The sequence below is a fragment of the Rhinolophus ferrumequinum genome, chromosome 2 (genome assembly GCF_004115265.2).
Source record: "Rhinolophus ferrumequinum isolate MPI-CBG mRhiFer1 chromosome 2, mRhiFer1_v1.p, whole genome shotgun sequence".
NCBI lineage: Eukaryota > Metazoa > Chordata > Mammalia > Chiroptera > Rhinolophidae > Rhinolophus > Rhinolophus ferrumequinum.
The window spans coordinates 97244569-97269106 of NC_046285.1; the positions used below are offsets into that span (position 1 = coordinate 97244569).

Below are 24538 nucleotides of genomic sequence, written 5' to 3' on the forward strand. Positions count from 1 at the left end.
TACCACAAGAGTTTCTGTAGTAGTTCCAACACATGGTGTCTAGAGATAGGGGTTCAGTCGTTCAGTAGAAGAGCAGTGGAGGTTTCTGAAGTCAGAATAGCATCTCCTGCCTTGAGACCATTGTGTCCTCCCAGAAATGGCTGCAGCACACAACACAGACTGTGTGGCCTCATTACCACAGCAATTTTCGTTTTTAATAAGTTCATCATTCTAAGGAGTACAATTGTTTTCAGGTGTTCTGACCAGGATTTGGCCCTAGCTAGTAAAGATAATTGTAAGAAAACAGATGTAACCTACACATTGAATAAGTATGTCTTGTGGAATGTAATCAAACTTAATTTAGATTTTTTTTACTCCAGGGGACATTCTCATGCACTCCCAGGTATATACTATACGTGGACGCTGGGAGATGTTCCAGCATCTCATATCTCAATGTCTGTAGGACAACTTTGGGCTGGAGGTGAGAAACAAACAGCAGGGGCATAAAGTGAGGCAATCTCAGGTTATATCTGCAAGAAAGGAGCCCAGGCAGAATGGCACTGCTGTGGTGGTTGGGGCAAGAGACAGGTGAGACAAAGAAGATCTGAATTGGTGTAAAACAAGTATGTGACGCAATATACCAAAATAAATGAAACCATGATTTTGTCTGATGCCACATAAACCACTCTATTTAATAGTTATTGGAACTTTTCAGTGTGATACTTTCTTTGAAACATCCTACCCCCTTACATCACCAAAATTTTGTCTGCCCAAATCCTACTGATTCTTGAAAGAACACCATAGGCTATACTGTGTATAAGAAGCATTCCTGGACATTCACAACACACATTAGGCTTAACATCTCTGTTCTTCACAGTTTCCTAACTGTACTATAGTTCAGAATGTGTTCCATTAGTATGCTCTGTTTTGATTATGTGAGTCCCTCAATTGTGAGTTATTTAAGGCTTATAAATCTGTCTTTGTTCTCTGTGAATCTAAAGAACTAAGCACTCACTAACTGCTGAATGGGCACCTATCATATTTTTCCACCTGTAAAACGTATTATTATTTTATTGTATAGGATTTCTTGTATAAGAAAAATATAATTATTATTATCACTATTATTTCCTTGCACAGCTTTTGAGGCACACTCACATTTATTACTTCATTTGATTCTTACAAAAGCAATGTAAAGTAAGAAATTGTGGTACTTATTTTTAGACACACACTACAGATGAGAAAACAGAGGCGAAGGGTGGTTGTCTTGCCCAAGAACTCCACTGTTTAGTGTTAGAGTTGAATTACTTCAACTCCTACTATAACATAAAAGCTAGGGCAGAACCCATGAATTGTTTCGTCGTCAGTTTTTCCAATGCAAAATATTCATATCATCTGACTAAAATTACCCATATTTTGCAGCTTCTGCCTTCCACGTCTATCCCCTGGATTTTCTTTCTTTATGATCTTCACCATTCCTAGTCAAAGCCTGGTCCAAACATCAAGCAGACAACTTAACCCCCTTGCAAACCTGCTCCATAACTCTTAAGTACCACATAGTGAAACTACAGCTGCTCTTCCCATGCAACAGCATTCTCTTCCCACTGAGAGTAAAATCTTAACACTCCCCATGTTAATTTTAGAAACCACAGCATTTGAGTACAAACAATAATATTTAATCTAGACATCTCAAATTTTAGTCAGTATAGGGAAATAGCACCCTAGGTCAGCAATTCCCATGTCAAAATTAAAACCTCAAATTCCAGGATTCCCTTCTAATTATGATCGGCCCACTTTTATGATTCTTTTCACTAAAATGTAACCAACATTGGCTCCATTCCTGCAAACTCCATGACCCTTCCCACATTTCACGTCACCTGCTTTCTCCTAAAACAGCTTTAGCATAACCATATTTACTTGCATCATCTCATTGATTATTTTTCTAGACAGTGACTGAACAATACAATTTAATTTTACAAGAATTTTTAAGGACCTTTATCACGCAAGCACTATTCCAGGGCATATAATATTTAATAAAAAATACGTATCAAGAGCTCAAGGATTAGCTCTGTGCTTTAGAAACTCTCTAGAGAGAGTGAATGACCATTTCCACTGGACCTGTATATCCTTTCACCACATGCTACATGAAAGATAACAGTATTTTTAATTGTTGCATTTCCTCACCCATTAATTATTCTGCAATCAATATCTACTGTTATTGCATTCCCCTCCCCCAACAAAACTTTTTTCATTAAAGATCCCATACCTTCTGCTGAACATGTTGGTAATTTCTCTAGTAATCAACATAATTTGATGATAAAGATAAAAGCAGGACCAAATCATCAGAAAATAAGCTACTCCATTAAAACTCATTAATTTGTTACTAAAAGTACATCGACAAGCATTATATCAATTTATTTCATGTCACAGCCTATGTTAGAGTTCACACCTATGGAAAACATGCGACAGATATACAGAACATCTGATTTAGGAGTGTGCCTATGTGTTTGACATGACAAAATTAAGATTACTGATTAAAATTCTGAGCTTGTCAAAAAAAGTCAATATTCATAAGCATGATATATAAAGTTGATTCATATAAAATGTCATTTTATATGTTAAATATGGGTAAATGTCAGCAATTTCATATTGAGCAACCTAATAATAAATATAATAACAAAAATCTACAGAGTTCTCACAGTGGTAGAGCTTTGCACACTTGACTTATTTGGACCCTCAACAATCTTGATCTAGCACTGTTTTATCGTGACCACATTCACACAGTTATTGTGTTTCCCCGAAAATAAGACCGAGCTGGACCATCAGCTCTAATGCATCTTTTGGAGCAATAATTAATATAAGACCTGGTATTATATTATATTACTATATTATATTACTATATTACATTATATTATATTATATTATATTATATTATATTATATTATATTATATTATATTATATAGACCTAGTCTTATATTATAGTAAAATAAGACCAGGTCTTACATAATTTTTGCTCCAAAAGATGCATTAAAGCTTATGGTCTGGCTAGGTCTTATTTTTGGGGAAACATGGTAGTAGCTGATGGTGCCTATACTAGAATACAAGTAGTGTGACTGTGACACCAAGGCTTTAAATCACTATACAATTTTGTTGTTGTTGAAAGTGTGATCATTTGGATGACTAGAAGGAAATTATATCTTGCAGAAGTAGAGTACAGTTAAAGACAATGCTTCATTTATAGGAGAATTTGGATATCAACCTAAAACAGGCTCTAGAGATTCTGGGCATAGAGCAATATTGTAGCCTGCCTTTATTGATTTCTATGGATTTTTTTTTTCTTTTCTTTTTCTTTTTCAGACTCATACGTACAGCAGGTCCTTGAATACTGTCATTTCATCATAACACTTATGAGAAGCCATAGGAACGTAACTCTTGTTTATATCAATTAGCCTAAAGCAAAGTTGGTTTTGTTCTACTGTGTTTCCCCAAAACTAAGACCTAACCGGAAAATAAACCTTAGCATGATTTTTAATAAAATATCCCCAATGCATCTTTTGGAGCAAAACTTAATTTAAGACCCGGTCTTATTTTTGGGGAAACATGGTATGTAGTTTTGCTTGAAGGTATAGAACCTACTGACAATGTTAAGTGAGGACTTACTCTAATACATACCTATTGCAAAACTTTCAAAAAAATAAATTTCTTCTCAATGATAGGAGGAGACGGGAAGTGTGCTATTAATTGTTTAATGACTTCTGATTGGGTGGGAGGGGGATTCTGATTTGCCAGTTTCCATGGTGAAAATACTCATAGCATGACTAGTTTCAAGTTACCAATGATTTAACAAATAGCTTATGAAATTGCTGAGTCTATACCATTTTCTAGTTCTTTGATAACTTAACTTTCATGTTTAGAACTTTAATAACATAGAATTTCTTTTGTGTATGATGTGAAGCAGGTACCTCTTCTGTGTCTGAACAGATGGCAAATTAATCCATTGCATTTACTGAATAAACTATCTCAGATGACAACTATGCTTTTACTAGGCACTCCTCTGAAGTCTTTTGCACTGGCTCCTGTGGTCTTACTACCTCAAAGGAATCTCTGTGCTATACTTCGATAACATGTCTAGCTTGCTGATCCCTACTGGTGGCCTAACATGGTTTCTATTCTTAGCCAGAGTTCTCTTCTGGCCAACTTCTTGTGACCTTCTAGAACCAACTGTACAACAGAAATAAATCATGAAACACATACAGAATTTTAAATTTTCTAGTAGCCACACTTTACAAAGATAAAAAGGCGAATTAATATTACAGCATATTTTGTTTCACTTAATACATAGAGAATAATATCATTTAATATGTAATCGATATTTTTAAATTTTTTGATACAGTTTTCATTCTTTTTTTATATACTAAGTCTTTCAAATATGGTGTGTATTTTACACTTACAGTGCATTTTATTTTGGACTAGCTACACCTCACTACTGGTTGCCATATTGAAGAGTGTAGCTCGAGAGAATCTGAGAATTTCTCTATTTTTCTATGGGTAGGTGTAGCCATCTTATGATTTTTCAAATAGAAGTTATTACACTAGCAATAAGCTGCCAGCTTATTTGCTTCTTTCCCTAAATTCCTCTGCCTTGAATTCCATTTTTCCTCTCATGTAACACCAAATTCAACTCACCTTTTACGATTGCGCACATATCACTCTCCCTTGGAAGCAATTTCTGACCTTGGCTACACTTTCCTTTCCACATTCTGACTGAGTTAGGTTTCCCCCTCGAGTTATTACCCAGTAGCCCCATTACACCTGAAAACTCCTACTTAATTTGTGAAAGAATGACATACTATTTTGTGTCCTTAGAAGAAGGGACTTGGTGTTTTATCTCTGTATCCCCAGCATCAATCACAGAACACTGCTGGAATACAGATCTTTAAGTTTGTTAAATTACTGAAAGAACAGATCACTGATTTTACAATTTAAAATCTCTACAACATGCAATAGTTCGTCAAAGAAAAGAATCCTATGTTTCCTCATAAAGGAGTTTTAAAGTTTACATCATTTCCTGATTACAGAAAGTACTCACTAATCTCAATGGTTCTCCTTTCCTCCACATTGTGATTAGACATATGATATATGCCAAATCTTCATTTTCCCCAAACTCACCAGACAAATGTTACACACACACACACACACACACACACACACACACACTTTCTATTTTTATCATCCTGTCTCTTTCACATTAACACCATTTTCACTTTCTACTCTTTTGGGAGTTTCAAATATTCACGTTTCAGATTTTGAAGATACCTTAAATGTTAGCTTGCATAGACCATTTCAGGATATGCAAATTATCTTCTTCATGCATAAAAATTATATATTTTCTTTTTTTTCAGAATGTTTTCCATAGCAAGGAACATAAGGAAACAATAAGTTAAATTTTCAAAGAGCTTTAATAATTAGAATCCCCTTCCCCTGTTTGTGAGACAAACCTCAGAGTTACCCACAGCACAGTCAGCCCTCAGATCTGACTTACAAACATGCCAACTGTGAAGCTGTCCTGCTCTTGAAAGAACTCCTGTTTCTTCACTTGGACCATTACAGCCTGGGTATACATAGCATCGCTCCAAGGCTGACAATGAGAGCCTCATTCCACCTTTCTTCGAGTTGGACATGGTGTGGGGTCTCCTAATTCTAGCGACCTCAGGGTCAGACATTGTGCAGTGATCCCTGTCATGTCATGGAGAGGACACAGTGATACATTTATCACCGCTGGATGAATGTGAGTCTGAAAAGCCTTTTCTATTGTAGAATCTTCATGTGAGAGTTCTGTCTGGAAGGTCAATGAGAAAAGGACACTAACATCAGAACCCAACAAAGTAGTAGGTTCTCCAACTCAGAAAGTCAACAAGCCTTTTTCACCCCATCCCCACCTCTACCCCATTAAGGCACTACAGCCCAAGTAAAGTACTAGACCTTTGTATTCCAACTGGAAAAAGTGGCACCACTTGGACATACTCAAAACTTAATAGATTTCTTTTCACCTTTTACACTTGCTACTGTCCTATCTAATTTTTCTCCTTAACAGGCATCAGCTCATTTGTCACACTTCAAATTACCTCCCCAAACTATCTCCTAATACTTCAACTCTAACTTTTTTCCATTAACCTCCAAGCAATTATCTGTCCATATTTATCTCAATTATTTTTAACTTGCTATTTCTCCTCTTTACCAACTAGAATATAAAACTCTGAGAAAAAGAAATTGTCTATATGTTCCTACTGTTTCTTTGGTTTATAGAATACAGAATGTGGCCCTTACAATATTGCTCAAAAATATCTGTTAATTAAGTGAATTAAATCAATGCTTTCAACCTTAATATATGAAAATAAATATATTTGCACTTCAATCAAATGCAGACAATAAAATACAAACTTTTTCTTCAACCTTATCCTTTCCTTACTTCTTTACCTCTAATGTTTAACACCTAAGTCAGCTTCAATTTTTTCAGTAAGATTAGAAATTCTCTCTCTGACTGATTTCTCCTTTAAGCATTCAGGCCCCACCTCCTCTCCCTAGGACTTTTGCTATAACCTCCTAAATAGGTGCTCTTCCCAATATCATTCTCTTCCAGCCTTCTCTAGACAGAGTGACTTCCAGTCACAGTTCTGAAATGGCGTGATTATGGTTGTGCACGTGAGTGCCTGAGCATTTGGGATATGACAAGTAGAGGAGACACGATATTTGATGCTGATACAGAATAAATGCCTGAGTTAGATCAAGGAAGAACCTAAGCTTCAGGTAACATATTGTTAGCCCAATTTTACAGAGAGGCCATTACACTTCCAAAGGAAGAATTCACAAGTACATAGAGATTTCTTAGAAACAAAAAATCACTTTATTGAGAATGGAGATTTGCTCAACTGTAGGATGTTAATATCATCAACACAGTCTATCAGGGAATCACAGATTAAGGGAGGAAAGGCTAACATTTGGGAAATGGTCAGATGATACCACAGAACTTCAGGCAACAAAGCTGCAATTCTAAGAAAAGGGTGGTTGCAGGTCAAGACCTCTGCCAAGCACAGGATATCCTGGATATAGAAATATTGAGGTATGGATGCTTGAATCAGCATTGTCTTTAGAGCTGTCATTTCAGACACAAACGAGGCTTGGAGAGTGATGTTCTAGCAGCAAGTAGAGTAACATCTTCTATAGCACAGTGGCCGGTAGCCATAAAAACCACAGCCAGAGCCATATCCACAGCCATATCCAGATCCATAACCACAGCCATATCCGGATCCATAACCACAGCCATGTCCGGATCCATAGCCACAGCCATATCCGGATCCATAGCCACAGCCATGTCCGGATCCATAGCCACAGCCATATCCGGATCCATAGCCACAGCCATGTCCGGATCCATAGCCACAGCCATATCCGGATCCATAGCCACAGCCATATCCGGATCCATAGCCACGGCCATAATAGGGGCCAAATCCACAGCTATAGCCGTATCCACAGCCAGAGCCACAGGAATTGCCGTAGTAGTTGCCACACATGTTGTCAGGAGAAGAGAACTCAGGTGAGTTGCAAGAGGATGTTTCTGAAGTGTCTCTGTCTTCAACCTGCCTTGGACCTTTATATACTGTCAGTAATTGGCAGGGCATTCCATTCCTCTCCTGACTCAGTGAATAAATATTTAAACAACTACATATTATGTGCCCATCACTGTTGACAATCATTAATGCTTTCCTTAAAATGAGCTCATTATTTTGGAGACTCTGGTTTTACCATTTTCATTTGCTCGGCCAGAGTTGTCACAGTAGAATAAAGTGCCCCAAACTAAAACTAATATCCAACTTCATAACTTTCTGCTTAAATACCTTATATAATAAGGTTTTGGTGGATTGTAGGAAAACATTGCCCCGTTTTCAGTCTACTCTTTCTTATAATGTCTACCTCTGCCCATAGTGAAGGAAATAAATAACATCTTTCTGGATTCATTGCAACTTCTTCTCAGGCTTCTACCACCCAGATACCTACTGCCACATACTTTATTGGCATCTTATGGTAGAAACCAAGAATGGTGCTAATTCTGTAAGACACAGAACAGCTCCCCAAACAAAAAACATGGTTCAAAATGTCTAAGTGCTGTGATCTAGAAATCTTAGTTTATAGCCATGCATCTATAAATATGCTTCTTTATCTACAGGTGTCTAAAGCCAAACATACTATTTCTTCTTACTCCATACCAAACATCTGACCATTCCATCACCAACATGCACTCAAAACAAAAACAAAAAAGTGGGCTTTTTGTTGTTGTTTTTGTTAGTTAGTTTGTTTGGGAGGAAGAGATTTTTTTGCTCATCTTAATATCTAGGTTTTACTTAAATCACCATGTTCAGAAACAAGCAGAATCAAATTTTAAATTATTTTTTACTCTAACAACTATAAAAATCAAAGTTGGAGTGAATTGTAAATTCAGAAATAGCATTCCTTCTACTGGATATTCGAATTTCAACAACAGAGGAAAGAGTGGTTTTCCAGTATTTTATCGAATGCCTTCAACAAGCATTTTCACAAAAATTTTTACAGTGCTGTAGATTTCATTTTCTGAGAATTTTCATTATTGGACATTTTTTCCTTCAGCTGAGAAATTGCCCTACTTACTTTTCTGTGATATTGGTCATTGGTCTAATGTGATCATTCTGCTATATTTCACCCCTAACAATAAGCATAAAGAAAATGTATCTCCATTATAGTTTTTCTTTTCATTCGGTTTCTTTTTTCTTCTGCTATCCTTAAAATACAAAACCATAAATTCCACTTAACAAATTCCATAAATGGACGCAATACTTTTCAGTAACAGTCCCAAAACCCATTTTCTGGCCACAATATTTCTAGATATGGAAAAAATTTTCTATCTATATGACACTTTTTTCTGACATCTTACTATTCAGATTTCTGAATACTTATCCATAATGGCAGAAACAATTTCTGTTATGTGTAACCCTGCATAACCAGCTCTGAGTACAGTGACTGCACATAATTTGCACTCAATATTATCCAATAAAAAATGAATGGGCTAAGTCAAACACATGTTCAAACATTTGTGTCATTTTTAAGCTATAAGATATTTCATGTATTATCGCCATTTTCCCATTTTAGTCAAGTTGAAAGAATCAACATTTCTAAGAGAATCACACCATTTCAGATTCTGAAGGTATCTTAAGAGTGAGTTTGTCGAGACCCTTTTCTAAATACACAAATTGTCTTACACATGCCTAAGAAGTGATACTCCCTTCCTGGAGGTATTAATTAATTTACAATGCTTATCTTATAATACTTAGTATCTTTCCTTTTTTTAGAAGAGTTTCTATGATACAATAAGTTAAATTTTGAAACAATAAGTTAAATTTTCAAGGAGGTATAATAATTAGAGTTCCCTTCCCCTGTGTGAGAGATGAACCTCAGAGTTACCCACAGCACAGTCAGCCCTCACATCTCACTTATAAACATGCCAGCTGTGAAACTATTCCGGCTCTTGAAAGAACTCCTGCGTCTGCATCACATGGACCAATTACAAACTGGGAACAGATAGCCTCCCTTCAGAGCTGACAGTGATGGCAGGACCATCTTCCTTGGAGTTGGCCATTTTGTGGGATCTCCTAGCTCCAGTGACCTCAGGGTCAGATGTTGTGCAGTGACCCTTGCCATGTCATGGAGAGGTCACAGTCATACATTTATCACTGATGGTTGAATGAGTCTGAAAGGCATTTTCTGCTGTGGGATCTACATGTGACAGTTCTGTCTGGAAGCTCATGAAAAAAGTACAATAACATCAGAACCCAACAAAGCAGTAGGCTTTCCAACTCAGAAAGTCAACAGGATTTTTAATGCCATTCCTGTATCTGCCACATTAAGGTACTTGGCCTTTCTCTTTTTCAGCTGTAAAACATTGCATGACCTGATCATACCCAGTACTTAATGGATTTCTCCTCCACTTTTACACTTGCTACTATATTTTCTAATATTTCTTTGCAAGTGGCATCACCTCATGTGTCACCAGTTCATATACTTCTCTAATATTTCAAACCTTCATCTCCAATCTACTGAGCTGTTTACTCCCCTCCGTATTAGTAATCTGTGAATTTATATTATTTTCATCAGTTTTTTATCTTCACCTAATATAAAAAACACCAAGTAGGAAAAATGTGTGTAATTTCCTGCTTTGTCTTTCAAGTATAAAATGAGGCCCTTTGAAACATACTCAAAAATATTTGTCAATTAAATAAGATCAATTTCCTCAACCTTCATATATACAAACAAATGTATTTGCCCTTCCTTGTAATGCAGATGATACGACAGAATATTTTTCTTCTAATTTGTCTTTTCTTTAGAGCTTTACTTCTCATGCTAACTACCTGTGTCTGCTTCTAATATCTCAATAACCCTGGAAACTATCTCTTCCATTCCATTACTCTTTAAATCACACAGGCAATGGCTTCTCTCCCTGGGACTTTTGTAACATCCTTCCTAAGTAGCATTTTTCTTTCTCTTCCAGGAACAATGAAATTTCCAAGCACACTTCTGAAATAGTATGATTTATGGTTGTGTATGTGAGTGCCTGAGCATGTGGGATATGACAATTAGGGGGAGGTGACATTACTTTTGATGCTGCTTTAAGAATTAATGTCTGTGGTGTACCAAGGAAGAACCCAAAGTTCAGGAAACATATTATTAGTCCAATTTTCCAGAGGGACCATAACACTTTATAGGGAAGAATTCACAAGTAAGTACATAGAGATTTCTTAGAAACAAAAAATCATTTTTATTGAGAATGGAGATTTGCTCAACTGTAGGATGTTAGTATCATCAACACAGTCATATCAGGGAATCACAGATTAAGGGAGGAAAGACTAACATTTGGGAAATAGTCAGATGATAACACAGAGCTTTGGGCCTCAAGGATACTGTTCTAAGAAATGTGTGGTTCAGGCCAAGACCTCTGTCGATTGCGAGATTTTCTGGATATAGAAATCTTGAGGTATGGATTCTTGAATCATCGTTATCTTCAGAGTCGTCATTTCAAACACAAACGAGGTTTGGATAGTGATGTTCTAGCAGCAAGTAGAGTAACATCTTCTATAGCACAGTGGCCGGTAGCCATAAAAACCACAGCCAGAGCCATATCCACAGCCATATCCAGATCCATAACCACAGCCATATCCGGATCCATAACCACAGCCATGTCCGGATCCATAGCCACAGCCATATCCGGATCCATAACCACAGCCATATCCGGATCCATAGCCACGGCCATAATAGGGGCCAAATCCACAGCTATAGCCGTATCCACAGCCAGAGCCACAGGAATTGCCGTAGTAGTTGCCACACATGTTGTCAGGAGAAGAGAACTCAGGTGAGTTGCAAGAGGATGTTTCTGAAGTGTCTCTGTCTTTGACTTGCCTTGGACCTTTATATACTGTCAGTAATTGGCAGGGCATTCCATTCCTCTCCTGACTTAGACAACAAATATGGAAGCAACTACATATTATGTGCCAGTCACTGTTGACAATCATTTATGTTTTGCCTAAAATGAGCTCATTATTTTGGAGACTCTGGTTTTATCATTTTCACGAAGAGCTGTCACAACAGAATCATGTGCCCAAAAGTAAAAGTAATACCCAATTTCAAAAGGTCTTGTTATTAACTGCCTTATATAATAAAGTTTTGGGGGATTGTAGGAAAATATTGCCAATTTTTCACTCTACTCTTTCCTATAATGTGTACCTCAGTCTATAGAAAAGGAAATAACTACCATCTCCTTTCTGGATTCATTGCAATTTCTTGTCAGGCTTCTCCCACCCAGATACCTACTGCCAGACACTTAGTGGCATCTTATGGCAGAAACCGAGAATGGTGCTGATTCTACAAGACAACAGAACTCTCCCTTAAACAAAAAAACATATGGTTCAAATGTCAGTGTTGTGATCTAGATGTCCTGGTTTATAGCTATGCATCTATAAATACACTTCGTTATATATAGGTGTCTCAATCCAAACATACCGTTTTCTTAGTCCATACAAACAAATGACCATTCCATCACCAAACATGCACTCAAAAAAGGTACGTTTGTTTGTTTGTTTCTTTGTGAGGGAAAGATTTTTTGCTCATCTTACTTATCTAGGTTTTACTTAAATCACCATTTACAGAAACAAGCAGACTCAAAATTTAAATTATTTTTTACAACAGCAACTATAAAATCAAATTTGAAGGGAAGTATAAACTCAGGTCATTCTTTCTACTGGATACTCGAATTTCAACAACAAAGGAAAGAGTGGTTTACTGAATGCCTTCAACAAGCATTTTCACAAAGACTTTTACAATGCTACCAATTTCATTTCCTGAGAATTTTCATTATTTTTCCTTCACTTGAGAAATATTCTTATTTTTTGTTATAGTGGTCATTGGTCAATCTGATCACTCTGCTATATTTCACCCCTAACAATAAACATAAAGAAAATATATCCCCATTACAACTGCTTTTCCTTCAGTTTCTTTCCTCTTCTGTCATTCTTAAAATTCAAAACCATAGCTTCCACTTCACAAATTACCTAAATAGACACATTACTTTTCAGTAACACTCCTAAAACCTATTTTCTGGCCACATCACCTCTAGATTATTGAAAAATTCTTCTTTCTATATCGCACTATTTCTAATATCTTTCTAGTTAGATTTCTGAATACTGATCCATAATGGCCGAAACCATCTCTATTATACGCAACCCTGTATAGCAAGCTCTGACTACAGTGCCTAGCTCATAATTTGCACTCAATCAATATTTTCCAATAAAAAACAGATGGGCTAAGTCAAGCAGATGTTCAAACACTTGTATCACTTTTAAGCTATAAAACATTTGGATATATTATCACCATTTTCCCATTTTATTCAAGCGGAAAGAATCAACACAATTTCAGATTCTGAAGGTATCTTTTTTTTTTCAATTAAAGTTTATTGGGGTGACAACGGTTAGCAAAGTTACATAGGTTTCAAGTATACAATTCTGTACTACAACATCTATATATCACATTGTGTGTTCACCACCCAGAATCAATTCTCTTTCCTTCACTATATATTTGATCCTGTTTACCCTCATCTACCAACCCCCTCCCCCTTTACACTCTGGTAACCATTAAACTATTGTCTGTGTCCATTAGTTTTTGTTTCTTTGTTTGTTTGTCTTGCTCCTTTGTTGCTTTCAGTTTTATATCCCACATATCAATGAAATCATATGGTCTCGACTTTTTCTCTGTGACTTATTTCACTTAGCATAATAATCTCAAGATCCATTCATTTGGTCGCAAATGCCATTATTTCATCTTTCCTTATAGCAGAATAGTATTCCAATAGTATTCCATATATACCACATCTCTTTATCCAATCATCTATTGAAGGATACTTTCGTTGTTTCCATGTCTTGGCCACTGTAAATAAAGCTGCAATAAGCATTGGAGCACTTATATCTTTATGGATCAATGTTTTCAGATTTTTTGGGGTAGATACCCAGGAGAGGGTTTGCTGGGTCATATGGTAATTCTATTCTTCTTAATTTTTTGAGGAACCTCCACACTGCCTTCCATAGCTGCTACACCAATATGCATTCCCACCAACAGAAGGTTCCTTTTTCTCCACAACCTCTCCAATACTTGTTATTATTTGTCTCGTTGATAATAGCCATTCTAACTGGTGTAAGGTGATATCGCTTTGTGGTCTTTATCTGCATTTCTCTAATGATTATTGATGCTGAGCATCTTTTCATACATCTATTGGTCATCTGTATGTCCTCTTTTGTCCTCTGCCCTTTTTTAATTGGATTGTTTGTTTTCTTGTCATTGAGTTGTATGAGTTCCTTATATATTTTGGATATTAGCCCCTTTGGAAAAGTCTTCTCCCATTCAGTTGGTTGTCTCCTTTATTTTGTCAATGGTTTCTTTTGCTGTGCAGAAGTTTTTAGTTTGATATACTCCCATTCATTTAGTTTAGCTTTTACTTCCCTTGCTTTTGAGGTCAAATTCCTAAAATCCTCTTTGAACCCAAGGTCCATCAGTTTAGTAACTATGTTTTCTTATATGCAGTTTATTGTTCTGGGTCTTTTGTTTAGGTCTTTGTGCATTTTGACTTAATTTCAATACAATGAAAGATAACAGTCTAGTTTCATTCTTTTACATGTGGCTTTCCAATTCTCCCAGCGCCATCTATTGAAGAGGCTGTCTTTTCTCCATTGTATGTTTTTGGGTCTTATAATGAAAATCATCTGTCCATATTTCAGAAGATATCTTAATCCTGAGTTTGTCGAAACCCTTTCAATATACATAAATTATCTTACTCATGCCTCGCAAGTGATCGTCCTTTTGGATGTATCAATTATCTTATAATACCTAGTAAATAATATCTTTTCTTTTTTTTTTAGAATGCCTTCTATAATAAGGACCACAATGAACCAGTAAGGTAAATTTTCAAAGAGTGCAATGACTAGAATTTTTGTCCCGTTTATAAGTCTAACCTCAGAGTTACTCACAGCACAGTCAGCCCTTAGATCTGACTTACAAACGTACCAGCTGTGAACTGTTCTGCTGTTGAAAGAACTCCTGTTTCTCTATCAATTGGAACAATCACAGCCCGGGCACAGATAGCCTCATCTGCTGGCTGAGAGTGATGGCAAAACCATCTTCCTTAGAGTTGGCCATTTTGTGTTGTCTCCTAGCTTCAGAGACGTCAAGGTCAGACGTTGTGCAGTGACCCCTGTCATGTCATGGAGAGGACACAGTGACACATTTATTACTGCTGGTTGAATGTGAGTCTGAAAGTCATTTTCTGATATGGGATATGAATGAGACAGTTCTGGAAGGCCAATGAGAAAAGGACACTAGTTTCAGAACCCAACCAAGTAGTAGGTTCTGCAGGAAATCAAAGGGACTTTTTCATCCCATTCCTGTATCTGCCCCATTAAAGAACTAGGCCTTTCTGTTTTCCAGCTGAAAAAACATTGCTCTACCTGATCATACTCGGGACGTAATGGATTTTCTTCCACTTTCACACTTGCTTCTATACCTCTAATCCTTCTATGTAACTGGCATCACCTCATTTGTCACCAAAACAAATACCTCTCTAATATTTCAACCCTTCCTCTGCATTCTATTAAGCTGTTTTACTCCTTCCATATCAATAATCTGACTGAATTTATCTTAATTCTTTCTAGATTTCTGGATTTTTTTTATCTTAACCTAATAAAATATAAACACTGAGAAGAAAACTTGTTTGTAATTTTCCTGCTTTGTCTTTAGTTATTAGGATATGGCCCTTTCAAACATACTCAAAAATATTTCTCAATTAAGTGACATCAATTTCTTTAACCTTCATATATGCAAACAAATATATTTGCCTTTCTTTATAATGCAGATGATACGATAGAATATTTTTCTTCTAATTTGTCTTTTCTTTAGAGCTATACTCCTCATGCTAACTACCTGTGTCTGCTTCTAATTTCTCAATAATCCTGGAAACTATCCCTTCCATTCCATGACTCCTTAAATCACTCAGGCCACGGCTTCTCTCCCTGAGATTTCCCCCATCCTTCCTAAGTACATATTTTGTGTGTATAATGCACAGTTTTGCCCAAATTTGTGAGGGAAAGATAAGGATGTGTAGTACTAATTCCATATCTCCATAAATGTTTTTAATTGTTTTATTTATCTCAGGATTTAAATGTGTAACTCTAGAAATCAATAATGACATACGTATGCAAAATAATACCCTGGAATATGATCATCAGTTTTGTTGCACTTATACGAACTTACAACGACGAAGAGTTCTTGGCCTTCTATGATGCATAAATATCAGAAATGTATTACCGGTACATAAATCTTCTTGCACTTTGTACCTGTTCTTGTAGTTTATAATTATTTGTTACATGAAAATTCTTATACGATAACATGTTAAAAATAAATGCTACAATTCCTTTATAATATAAAAATCAAGTCCCTAAACAAATAACAAATTGACTTAAAAATTTTTTTAAAAGATTATTACCTCGAAAGTTTGGGTCTAAAACATGGGTCTGCATTATACACGGGAGCACATAATATATGGCAAAATACAATAAGTAGAATTTTTCTTTCTCTTACAGATACACTGTAATTTCCGAGCACTTCTGAAATAGTATGATTGATGGTTGTGTATGTGAGTGCCTAGCATGTGGGATATCACAAGTAATTGGACTAGATATTATTTTTGATGCTGGTATAAGAATAAGTGCCTGTGGTATATCAAGGAGGAACCCAGTTCAACTAAAATATTGTTAGCGCAATTTTCCAGAGAGGCTATAACACTTCAAAAAGAAGAATTCACAAGAAAGTACACAGAGATTTGTTAGAAACAAAAAATCATTTTTATTGAAAATGGTAATTTGCCCAACTGTAAGATGTTAGTATCATCAACACAGACATACCAGGGAATCAGAGATTAAGGGAGGAAAGGCTAACATTTGGAAAATAGTCAGATGGTAACATACAGCTTGGGCCACACAGATGCTATTCTGAGAAACGGGTGGTTGGAGGCCAAGACCTCTGTCAAGCATAGGATTTCCTGGATATAGAAACCTTGAGGTATGGATTCTTGAATCATCATTCCCTTCAGAGTCGTCATTTCAGATGCAAACAAGGCTTGGATAGTGATGTTCTAGCAGCAAGAAGAGTAACATCTTCTATAGCACAGTGGCCGGTAGCCCCAATAGCCACAGCCAGAGCCAGAGCCATAGCCACAGCCATACCCAGATCCATAACCACAGCCATATCCGGATCCATAACCACAGCCATATCCGGATCCATAGCCACAGCCATATCCGGATCCATAGCCACAGCCATATCCGGATCCATAGCCACAGCCATATCCGGATCCATAACCACAGCCATATCCGGATCCATAGCCACGGCCATAATAGGGGCCAAATCCACAGCCATAGCCGTATCCACAGCCAGAGCCACAGGAATTGCCGTAGTAGTTGCCACACATGTTGTCAGGAGAAGAGAACTCAGGTGAGTTGCAAGAGGATGTTTCTGAAGTGTCTCTGTCTTTGACTTGCCTTGGACCTTTATATACTGTCAGTAATTGGCAGGGCATTCCATTCCTCTCCTGACTTAGACAACAAACATGGAAGCAACTACATATTATGTGCCAGTCACTGTTGACAATCATTAATGTTTTGCCTAAAATGAGCTCATTATTTGGAGACTCTGTTTTTATTTAAAGAGCATCATTTTCATTTGCTCTGCCAACGAATTGTCTCAATAGAATCATGTGCCCAAAATTAAAACTAATCCTGAATTTCAAAACTTCCTGCTATTAAATACCTTATGCAACATGTTTGGGGAATTGTGGGAAAATATTGCCTCTTCTTCATTCAACTCTTTCCTATAATTTCTACCTCTGTCCATAGGGGAGGAAATAACTGCCATCTCCTTTCTGAATTCATTGCAATTTCTTATCAGGCTTCTACAACTCAGATATCTACTGCCAGATACTTACTGGCATCGAATAGTAGAAACAGAGAATGGTGCTGATTCAATAAGACACAGAACAGCTCCCAAAACAAAAAACATATGGTTAAATATTTCAAAGTGCTGTCATCTAGAAATCCTGGGTTATAGCTATGCATCTATCAATACGCTTCTGTATCTACACGTGTCTAAATCCAAACATCCCCTTTCTTCTCACGCCATACCAAACATCTGGCCATTCCATCACCATACATGCACTAAAAACAAAGTGGGATTTTATTTTGTTTTTGTGTTTTGTTTGTTTGGGAAGGACGGAGGGAGGGATTTTTTGTTAATCTTGCACTAGGTTTTATTTAAATCACCATTTTCATAAATGAACAGACTCAAAATTTAAATTATGTTTCACTTTAACCAACTATAAAATCAAAGTTGGAAGGGGGTATCAACTCAGAAAGATCATTTTTCCTACTGGATACTCGAATTTCAACAACAAAGGAAAGAGTGGTTTTCCAGTACTCTACCCAATGCCTTCAACAAGCATTTTCACAAAGATTTTTAAAAAGCTGTCAATTTCATCTACTGGGAATTTTCATTATTAGACACTTTTCCTTCAGTTGAGAAATCTTCTTATCTATTTTTTTTTTGACATTGGTCATTCATCTAGTCTAGTCATTCCGCTGTATTGCACCCCTAACAGTTACCATAAAGAAAATATAGCACCATTACAATTTTTTTTCTTTGGTTTATTTCTTCTTTTGTCATCCTTCAATTAAAAACCGTAAATTCCACTTCACAAATTCCCTAAATAGACACATTAGTTATCAGTATCACTTCAAAACCTACTTTCTGGCCACAATATATCTAGATATGAAAAAATTCTTCTATCTATATCACATTATTTCTAATACCTTTCTACTCAGATTTCTAAATACTGATCCATAATGGCAAAAACCATCTCTGTTATGTGCAACCCAGCAAAACCACCTCTGACTACAGTGCCGAGTACATAATTTGCATTCCATCATTATTTTCCTCAACAACAAAAAAAAATAGATGGGTTAGCTCAAACATATATTCAGACATTTGTGTCATTTTTAAACTATAAGATATTTTCATGTGATATCACCATTTTCCCATTTTATTCAAGCTAAAGAATCAATATTTTTGACTAAGAGAGTCACACCATTTCAGATTTTGAAGATATAGTAAGTGTTAGTCTGTCAAGACGCTTTGCTGAATACATAAATTATCTTATACATGCTTAATAAGTGATACTCCCTTTCTGGATGAATCAATTATCTTATAATACCTAATCAGTATCTTGGAATACCTAAAATCTTTCCTTTTTTAAAAACGCATTCTATGATAAGAACCATAATGAAATAATAAGTTAAATTTTCAAGGAACTGGAATAATTAGAATTCCCTTCCCATGTTTGTACGTGTTTCCCCGAAAATAAGACCTAGCCAGACCACCAGCTCTAATACATCCTTTGGAGCAAAAGTTAATATAACACCCAGTATTATATTATATTATACTATATTATAAAAGACCAGGTATTATATTATATTTTATATTACATTATATTATACCCAGCATTATATTATATTATATTATAATACATTACATTATTATAATACATTACATTATAATTATATTATATTACATTACATTATATTATATTATATTACAATATATTATATTAGACCCTGTCTCATATTAAAATAAGTCTGGATCTTATATTAATTTTTGCTCCAAAAGATGTACTAGAGCTGATGGCCCGGCGAGGTCTTATTTTCGGGGAAACACAGTAAGATAAACCATAGAGTTCCCCACTGCACAGTCAGCCCTCAGATCTGACTTAGAAACCTGCCAGCTGTGAAATTCTCCTGCTCTTGAAAGAACTCTTCTTTCTTCATCACTTAGACCAATTACAGCCTGAGCATACAAAGCTTCACTCTAGGGCTGACACTAATGGCAGGGCCATCTTCCTTGGAGTTGAACATAGTGTGCAGTCTATTAGCTCTAGCGACCTCAGGGTCAGATGTTCTGCAGTGACCCCGTCATGTCATGGACAGGACACAGTGACACATTTATCACAGATGGCTGAATGTGAGTCTAAAAGACCTTTTCTATTGTGAGATCTAAATGAGAGAGTTCTGGAAAGCTAATAAGAACAGGACACTAGGGTCAGAACCCAACAAAGTAGTAGGTTCTCCATCCAGGTAGCCAATGGAACTTTCTCATCACATTCCGTATCTGCCCCATAAAAGAACTAGGTCTTTCTCTATTCAAGGGGAAAAACATTGGACCACCTGTCATACCTAATACTTAATGGATTTCTCTTCCTCCTTTACACTTGCTACTATCCTTTGTAATCTTTCTATGCAGCTGGTATCACCTCATCTGTCACCACTACAAATACCTCTCTAATATTTCAACCCTTCCTCACTATTCCTCTAAGCTGTTTTATTCCCTCTATAATAATAATCTGTCTGACTTCATCTTAATTATTTCTACTGCTCTTTTTATCTTCATCTAATAAAATATAAACACTGAGTAAGAAACTTGTTTGTAATTTTCCTGCTTTGTCTTAGTGTATAGGACGTGGCCCTTTCAAACATACTCAAAAATATTTCTCAATTAAGTGACATCAATTTCCTCAATGATCCTATATGCAAACAAATATATTTGCCCTTCCTTGTAATGCAGGTGATATGATAGAATATTTTTCTTCTAATTTGCCTTTTCCTTAGCGCTTTAATTCTCATGCTTACTACCTGTGTCAGCTTGTAATTTCTCAAAAATCCTGGAAACTAACTCTTCCATTCCATTACTCCTTAAATCACTCAGGCCACAGCTTCTCTCCCTGGGACTTTTCTACATCATTCCTAAGTACCATATTTTGTCCTGTATAATGAACAGATTTTTGTCTAAATTTATGAGGGAAAAATAAGGATGAGCATTATACATGGGTCGTACTAAGTCCATATCTATATAAATGCTTTTAATATTTTTATTTATGCTTAGGAGTTAAAAGGGTAACTCTAGAAATCAATAACAAAAGCCATGTGCAAAATAATACACTGGAACATGATAATCGGTTTTGTTGATTTTCGACGAACTTAAAACAAAAGAGAGTTCTTGGCCTTCAATGATGTATAATATCATAAATTTATTACAGATATGTAAAAGTTCTTGTACTTTGTATCTGTTATTGTGTTTTGTAATTATTTGTTATGTAAAGATTCTTGTACAATAATATGTTATAAAACAAATGCTTAAATCCCTTTATAATACAAAAAACAACTACCTAAATGTAAACAAAAATTTGAATTAAAAAATAAAAATGAGAATTATTTCTCTGAAAGTTAGTACCAAAACCTGGGTGTGCATTATAAATGGGAGCACATTATGCATGGCAAAATACAATAAGTACCATTTTTTTGCTCTTCCAGACACACTGCAATTTCCAAGCTACCCTCTGAAATAGTACGATTTATGGTTGTGTATGTAAGTGCCTGAACATGTGTATAATGACATGTAAGTGGAGGAGATATTATATTTGATGCTGCTATAAGAATAAATGCCTGCGGTATACCAAAGAAGAACCCAACGTTCAAGTAAATATTGTTAGCCCAGTTTTCGAGAGAGGCCATAACACTTCAGAGAGAATTCACAGGCAAGTACACAGAATATCGTTAGAAACAAAAAATCATTTTATTGGGAATGGAGATTTGCTCAGCTGAATGATGTTAGTATCATCAAAACAGTCATATCAGGGAATCCGAGATTAAGGGAGAAAAGGCTAACATTTGGAAAATAGTCAGATGCTAACACAGAGCTTCAGGTCACAAAGCTGCTTTTCTAAGAAATGGTGGTTGGAGGTCAAGACCTCTGTCAAGCATGGCATTTCCTGGATATAGAAATCTTGAGGTATGGATTCTTGAATCATCGTTCTCTTCAGAGTCGTCATTTCAGATGCAAACAAGGCTTGGATAGTGATGTACTAGCAGCAAGAGGAGTAACATCTTCTATAGCACAGGGGCCGGTAGCCATAAAAGCCACAGCCAGAGCCATATCCACAGCCAAATCCGGATCCATAACCACAGCCATATCCGGATCCATAGCCACAGCCATATCCGGATCCATAACCACAGCCATGTCCGGATCCATAGCCACAGCCATATCCGGATCCATAGCCACAGCCATATCCGGATCCATAGCCACGGCCATAATAGGGGCCAAATCCACAGCTATAGCCGTATCCACAGCCAGAGCCACAGGAATTGCCGTAGTAGTTGCCACACATGTTGTCAGGAGAAGAGAACTCAGGTGAGTTGCAAGAGGATGTTTCTGAAGTGTCTCTGTCTTCGACTTGCCTTGGACCTTTATATACTGTCAGTAATTGGCAGGGCATTCCATTCCTCTCCTGACTTAGAAAACAAATATGGAAGCAACTACATATTATGTGCCAGTCACTGATGACAATCATTAATGCTTTGCCTAAAATGAGCTCATTATTTTGGAGACTCTGTTTTTATTTAAAGAGCATCATTTTCATTTGCTCTGCCAATGAATTGTCTCAATAGAATCATGTGCCCAAAATTAAAACTATTACCCTTTTTCAAAACTTCCTGCTGGTAAATACCTTATGTAACATGTTTGGGGAATTGTAGGAAAATATTGCCCCTTTTTCACTCAACTCTTCCCTATCATTTCTACCTCTGTCCATAGGAGAATAAATAACTGCCATCTCCTTTCTTGATTCATTGCAATTTCTTATCAGGCTTCTACAACTCAGATATCTACTGCCAGATACTTACTGGCATCTAATGGTAGAAACCAAGAATGGTGCTAATTCTACAAGACACAGAACAGCTCCCAAAACAAAACACATAGGGTTTCAAAATTTCAAAGTGCTGTCATCTAGAAATCCTGGTTTATAGCTATGCATCTATCAATGCGCTTCTTTATCTACATGTATCTAAATCCAAACATCCTCTTTCTTCTCACTCCATTCCAAATATCTCACTTTTCCATCACCAAACCTTCACTCAAAAACAAAGTGGGATTTTATTTTGGTTTTGTGTTTTGTTTGTTTGGGAAAGAGGGAGGGAGGTATTTTTTGTTCCTCTTACTCTAGGTTTTATTTAAGTCACAATTTTCAGGAACGAGCAGACTCAAAATTTAAATTATGTTTCATTTACCAACTATAAAATCAAAGTTGGAAGGGGGTATCAACTCAGAAAGATCATTTTTCCTACTGGATACTCGAATTTCAACAACAAAGGAAAAAGTGGTTTTCCAGTACTCTATCGAATGCCTTCAACAAGCATTTTCACAAAGATTTTTAAAAAGCTGTCGATTTCATTTTCTAGGATTTTTCATTATTGGACACTTTTCCGTCAGTGGAGAAATCTTACCACCTATTTTTTCTTTTTTATGACAATGGTCATTGGTCTAGTCTAATCATTCTGCTGTATTTCACCCCTAACAGTTACCATAAAGAAAATATAGCACCATTACAATTTCTTTTTCTTTGGTTTATTTCTTCTGTCATCCTTCAATTCAAAACTGTAAATTCCACTTCACAAATTCCCTAAATAGATACATTACTTATCAGTACCACTTCAAAACCTACTTTCTGGCCATAATATATCTATATATGGAAATATTCTTCTATCTGTATGACTTTATTTCTAATACCATTCTACTCAGATTTTTGAATACTGATCCATAATGGCAGAAACCATCTCTATTATGTGCAACCCAGCAACACCAGCTCAGACTACAGTGCCCAGCACATAATTTGCATTGTTATTTTCTTCCTGAAAAAAAAAAAAAATAGATGGGCTAGCTCAAACACGTGTTCAGATATTTGTGTCATTTTTAAGCTATAAGATATTTTCATGTGATATCACCATTTTTCCATTTTATTCAAGCTAAAGAATCAATGTTTTTGATTAAGAGAGTCACACCATTTCAGATTTTGAAGATATTTTGTGTTAGTCAGTCAAGACCCTTTCTGAATACATAAATTATCTCAAATGCCTAATAACTGATACTTCCTTTCAGGATGAATCAATTATCTTATAATACCTAATACATATCTTATAATACCTAATATCTTCCCTTTTTTAAAAACGCATTTTATGATAAGAACCATAATGAAAAAATAAGTTACATTTTCAAGGAGCTGTAATAATTAGAATTACTTTCCCATATTTGTATGTGTTTCCCTGAAAATAAGACCTAGCCAGACCACTACCTCTAATGCATCTTTTTTTTTTTCTAATGCATCTTTTGGAGCAAAAATTAATATAAGATCCTGCATCAAATTATATTATAATATATTATATTATATTATATTATATTATATTATATTATATTATATATAAGACCCGGTCTTATTTTAAAATATTAATTTTTGCTCCAAAAGACGTCTTAGATCTGATGGTCTCGCTAGGTCTTATTTTCAGGGAAACACGGTAAGACAAACCACAGACATACCCACTGCACAGTCAGCCCTCAGAGATGACTTACAAATATGGCAGCTGTGAAATTCTCCTGCTCTTGAAAGAACTCTTCTTTCTTCATCACTTAGACCAATTACAGCCTGAGCATACAAAGCTTCACTCTAGGACTGACACTAATGGCAGGGCCATCTTCCTTGGAGTTGAACATAGTGTGCAGTCTCCTAGCTCTAGTGACCTCAGGGTCAGATGTTCTGCAGTGAATCCGTCATGTCATGGAGAGGATACAGTGACACATTTATCACTGATGGTTGAATGTGGGCCTTTTTATTGTGGGATCTAAATGAGAGAGTTCTGGAAGGCTAATGAGAAAAGGATACTAGTGTCAGAACCCAACAAAGTAGTAGGCTCTCCACCTCAGGTGATCAAAGAGACTTTTACATTCCATTCCTGTATCTGCCCCATTAAATAACTAGGCCTTTCTCTTCTCCAGGGGAAAAATATTGTACCATGTGTC

The 24538-nt window shown here is 36.1% G+C and overlaps 4 protein-coding genes across 4 annotated transcripts; all 4 read right to left on the reverse strand.

Annotated features, from left to right (window-relative positions):
- Positions 1-7170: 7170 nt before the first annotated feature.
- LOC117033023 (keratin-associated protein 21-1-like) lies at positions 7171-7545 on the reverse strand. The gene is made up of 2 exons (XM_033124883.1): positions 7514-7545; positions 7171-7420 (listed from the first exon to the last, which is right to left on the reverse strand). The coding sequence occupies exons 1-2, from the start codon at positions 7543-7545 to the stop codon at positions 7171-7173; spliced, it is 282 nt and encodes a 93-aa protein (XP_032980774.1).
- Positions 7546-11106: 3561 nt separating this feature from the next.
- Positions 11107-11385, reverse strand: LOC117033028 (keratin-associated protein 21-1-like). The gene has a single exon (XM_033124895.1). The coding sequence runs from the start codon at positions 11383-11385 to the stop codon at positions 11107-11109; it is 279 nt and encodes a 92-aa protein (XP_032980786.1).
- Positions 11386-16727: 5342 nt separating this feature from the next.
- Positions 16728-17060, reverse strand: LOC117033035 (keratin-associated protein 21-1-like). Its single transcript, XM_033124907.1, has one exon. It carries the CDS (start codon positions 17058-17060, stop codon positions 16728-16730), a length of 333 nt encoding a protein of 110 aa, XP_032980798.1.
- A 4494-nt stretch (positions 17061-21554) lies between these two features.
- Positions 21555-21857, reverse strand: LOC117033042 (keratin-associated protein 21-1-like). Its single transcript, XM_033124919.1, has one exon. It carries the CDS (start codon positions 21855-21857, stop codon positions 21555-21557), a length of 303 nt encoding a protein of 100 aa, XP_032980810.1.
- Between the last annotated feature and the right edge of the window lie 2681 nt (positions 21858-24538).